This window comes from Silene latifolia, chromosome 9 (assembly GCF_048544455.1).
Source record: "Silene latifolia isolate original U9 population chromosome 9, ASM4854445v1, whole genome shotgun sequence".
NCBI classification, from domain to species: domain Eukaryota; kingdom Viridiplantae; phylum Streptophyta; class Magnoliopsida; order Caryophyllales; family Caryophyllaceae; genus Silene; species Silene latifolia.
In genome coordinates this window covers 133,366,747-133,370,000 of record NC_133534.1, presented here as the reverse complement: position 1 = coordinate 133,370,000, position 3,254 = coordinate 133,366,747, and the positions used below count along the sequence as shown (strand labels likewise).

Genomic DNA, 3,254 nt, shown 5'->3' with positions numbered 1-3,254 from the left:
TTGCTAAAAGTCCCTTAATATCAAACAAGCAAATGGCATTACATAACAATGCTGCTGCATTTCCCTACTGTGAAACCAAAAGTCTGGAAAAATTAACCAAATATTTCAACCATACATGAGCAAAATCTCAGGATCCACAAATATCCGTTTGAACCTATGTAGGGCGATGTTTCAGTCAAGTCATATAAGACTTAAAAGCAGCTCAACAGCAATCTACATACCGTAGGCTATGTTACTCCAACTCTTCATATTACCTCACGTTGTCGTGCCTGAACCGCACTTCAACATGTATACGACAACAAGACAGTTTATTGTAAACAAAAACATGAGAAATTTTCATAAAGTACCCGAGTGCGGCACAAAGACACGTACCCGAGTCTGTGTAAGATAGACCATATCTTTGCTCATAAATTCTTGAAAGCTGATGCATGAGCGGGTTTCTGAGGGGTGAGTTTGGCTAGCAAAGCCTTGTTTGGACAGTGATCAGGATCCACGAAGTAGAAATTGTCATTAGCTTTGAAAGACACATATGGCCTGTTGGTATCTGCAACCCTAATATCAGAAAACTTAATGGTCTTTGTTATTGGGGTTGCCAGCCAAGACATCATTTCAACCTCGAAAGTGTCGGAACCAGGTTCCCACCTAATCTTATGGACATAAGGGCTGACAAACCAGTGAAGAGCAGCAGTAGTAGTAGCACTCATGAACATGACGGAGGCAGCGACACCTCCTTTGACGATGACGTTCAAGTCGGGAGAGGTCATAAAGGTTATTACGGGTCCCAATGAGACGGATAGGCAGCAGGTGGAGAGAGAGAGGAGCTTCACTTTTCTAATGGTTGATGAGATAGGACCATAATAAGCGATTCCAGGGTGTTTATCGTTTTCATCAGCTTCAGCTACTTTACGTGGTCCGATAGTAATCTTGCTGTCATCATGTGGTTTAAGGTTATAAGAAGATGCCCACCTCTTTTGGAGAGTAGAGAACAAATCAGTGGTTGGGTATATTGCTGGTGTTTGTAACCTGAAGGTGTTAGAAGCTGAAGCAAAGCATATGGAAAGGAGTGAATATCGAAATTAGGCATCTCAAAAATAGAATATCCAGATAGCAATACAGTTAATTCTTCAGACCCGACCCTTGTGTAGTACTCCGTACATGTACATATATATATATATATATAATGGTGAGACAAGTAGGGATCGGAGTAGTAAATTAGTTGTTCAAATTTATTGTATGGAGAAGGAAAAAGCAAGGTTTATACAACAAAAATCCTTTCTGTATAATGATGAGCAAGAAAGAAGAAATGATAATGAGAAAGGGATTGAATTAAATAGAGGCTAATATTGAGACGAAGGTGTACATAATACATAATACTCCTGAGTAATTCAACAACGAAGACCACAACAACAACAACAACAACAACAACAACAACAACAACAACAACAACAACAAGTTGTTATTAGGGTTAGATCTCACAAATATTCAAGTTGATTGAAATTGGATTAGTAAGAATGAAATAAATTAAAGAAAGGCGTAACAAGTACCTAAACAAGAGTGTCTGTAGATGAGGTGTGTGGCTTGACGACGGATCATATTCGACAATGCTACCCTCCCCATTTTCTTCTTCTTCCTTTTTTCTTCCCAACTCACTCACCCTCTTCTGACTCAAATCAAGGGTTTCACATCCCTCTTTTACCCTATTTTCTTTTTTTAAAATTAGTATTAATTATTTCCATAACTTATCATCAAAGGGCATTTGGTTTAGTGGTATGATTCTCGCATAGGGTGCGAGAGGTCCCAAGTTCAATTCTCGGAATGCCCCCATTTCTCTAACTTGTGGTCTTGTTTATACTAGTCCTTAAAAATAAGGATGTTATTTTATTGAGGCCTTTGGTTTAAGTGTTCAACAAGAATATATTTTGTTATTTCTTTAATTTGGTATGATAATTAAAGTGTGTGAGTTTTCTTTTATCATGAAATCAATTGCTTTGATAAAAAGTTGTTTTGCGGTAATATTGTTTGCTCTATTTGGATGTTTGTTCTAATTTAGACGTTGTTTACATTGGCTAAATTAACCCAATATTATTGTCAAAGTTATATCAAGATTGAAGGAAGATGTTTGTACCATCTGTTTTTTATTTAATAATGAATTAACCTCAATGATTTATGGAGACATGTAATTCATCCACGTGATAAAATTTTCTCAATTCACACTTCATTGATTATGCTAACTTTGTAAGTTAGCTTACTTTGTAACATTGTAAGTTATTCTCCTTATGTTGTCAAAAAAAAAAAAGATTATGCTAACTGGATGAATACTTGCTATATGATTTGGGTGTGCTTCAACATCTCAAAGAACATGGAATATTAAGGTACTGTTCGCACGGTTTCAAATATGGAATGTCGGCATCTTTTTGTCATAATAATGGGCTTGTATTGGGTTTTGGTTAGATCTGTCTTAATTTATATAAATCTGTAAACCCTATCTTACTACAAAATGGTATTAATTTTTATTTAACAGTTGTATGTAGCAAATGATATTCATGAGTGTGTATAAGAAATTTACTCGCCCTATAAAATTTATATATTTTTGACCTAAGATTTTATATATGTGGTGGAAAAGTTTTGAAGACGGACATATATATCATAAAAATTTGGACATAGAATTTCAAATGATTTATTTTATAAAGATATAATGCTGAGAGATATGCTCATAATACAACTTTGGCCAGAAGTTCGAAGTTTTAAAGGTGTGTAATAATTTAACACCGTCTCATCACTACAATATTCATATTGCATAAGTGTAAGTGGCCAGAAGTCCACGTCTATGAGTATATGAACCGATGTATGTTCAATTTAAAGCGGTCTTTATGAAAGGCAAATTTATTTGCGAATTGATTCTTGTTCACCTGAGAAGTTGAACAGTATAATGATATATGAAATTTGATCCATTCCTTGAAGTGAATGTGACATCTCATAAAGACTCTGTCTGTAGCAGAGATCGAGAATATGGCGTTATGATAAGCCTAACATTGCGGCCTTAATTGAGCCTAATAATATGGCATTTGATGAACCAAGTAAAGAAGCCTTAATAGAGCTTAATGATGTGGCCTTATTGAGCCAAATTCGTTCATTGAAAGAAATGAAAATATCTCATGAAAGTGAATATCTCATGAAAAGTCATATGAGAATATGAGACTCGTATATGCAAGAGTTTGATATGAGAAAAGAAAAAATGATATACGAGCTGAGAT

The 3,254-nt window shown here is 35.2% G+C and overlaps 1 protein-coding gene across 1 annotated transcript; it reads right to left on the bottom strand.

Annotated features, from left to right (window-relative positions):
* Positions 1-1,732, bottom strand: LOC141600082 (uncharacterized). The gene is made up of 2 exons (XM_074420259.1): positions 1,545-1,732; positions 1-1,039 (listed from the first exon to the last, which is right to left on the bottom strand). Exons 1-2 carry the CDS (start codon positions 1,615-1,617, stop codon positions 405-407), a joined length of 708 nt encoding a protein of 235 aa, XP_074276360.1. The 5' UTR covers positions 1,618-1,732; the 3' UTR covers positions 1-404.
* Positions 1,733-3,254: the final 1,522 nt, after the last annotated feature.

Excerpts from the sequence above, each read along its gene's own strand:
- LOC141600082 (XM_074420259.1), bottom strand. The coding sequence starts at position 1,617 with ATGGGGAGGGTAGCATTGTCGAATATGATCCGTCGTCAAGCCACACAC. Across the intron at positions 1,040-1,544 it reads CTACAGACACTCTTGTTTAG|CTTCTAACACCTTCAGGTTA; the intron begins GTACTTGTTACG and ends GCTTTGCTTCAG.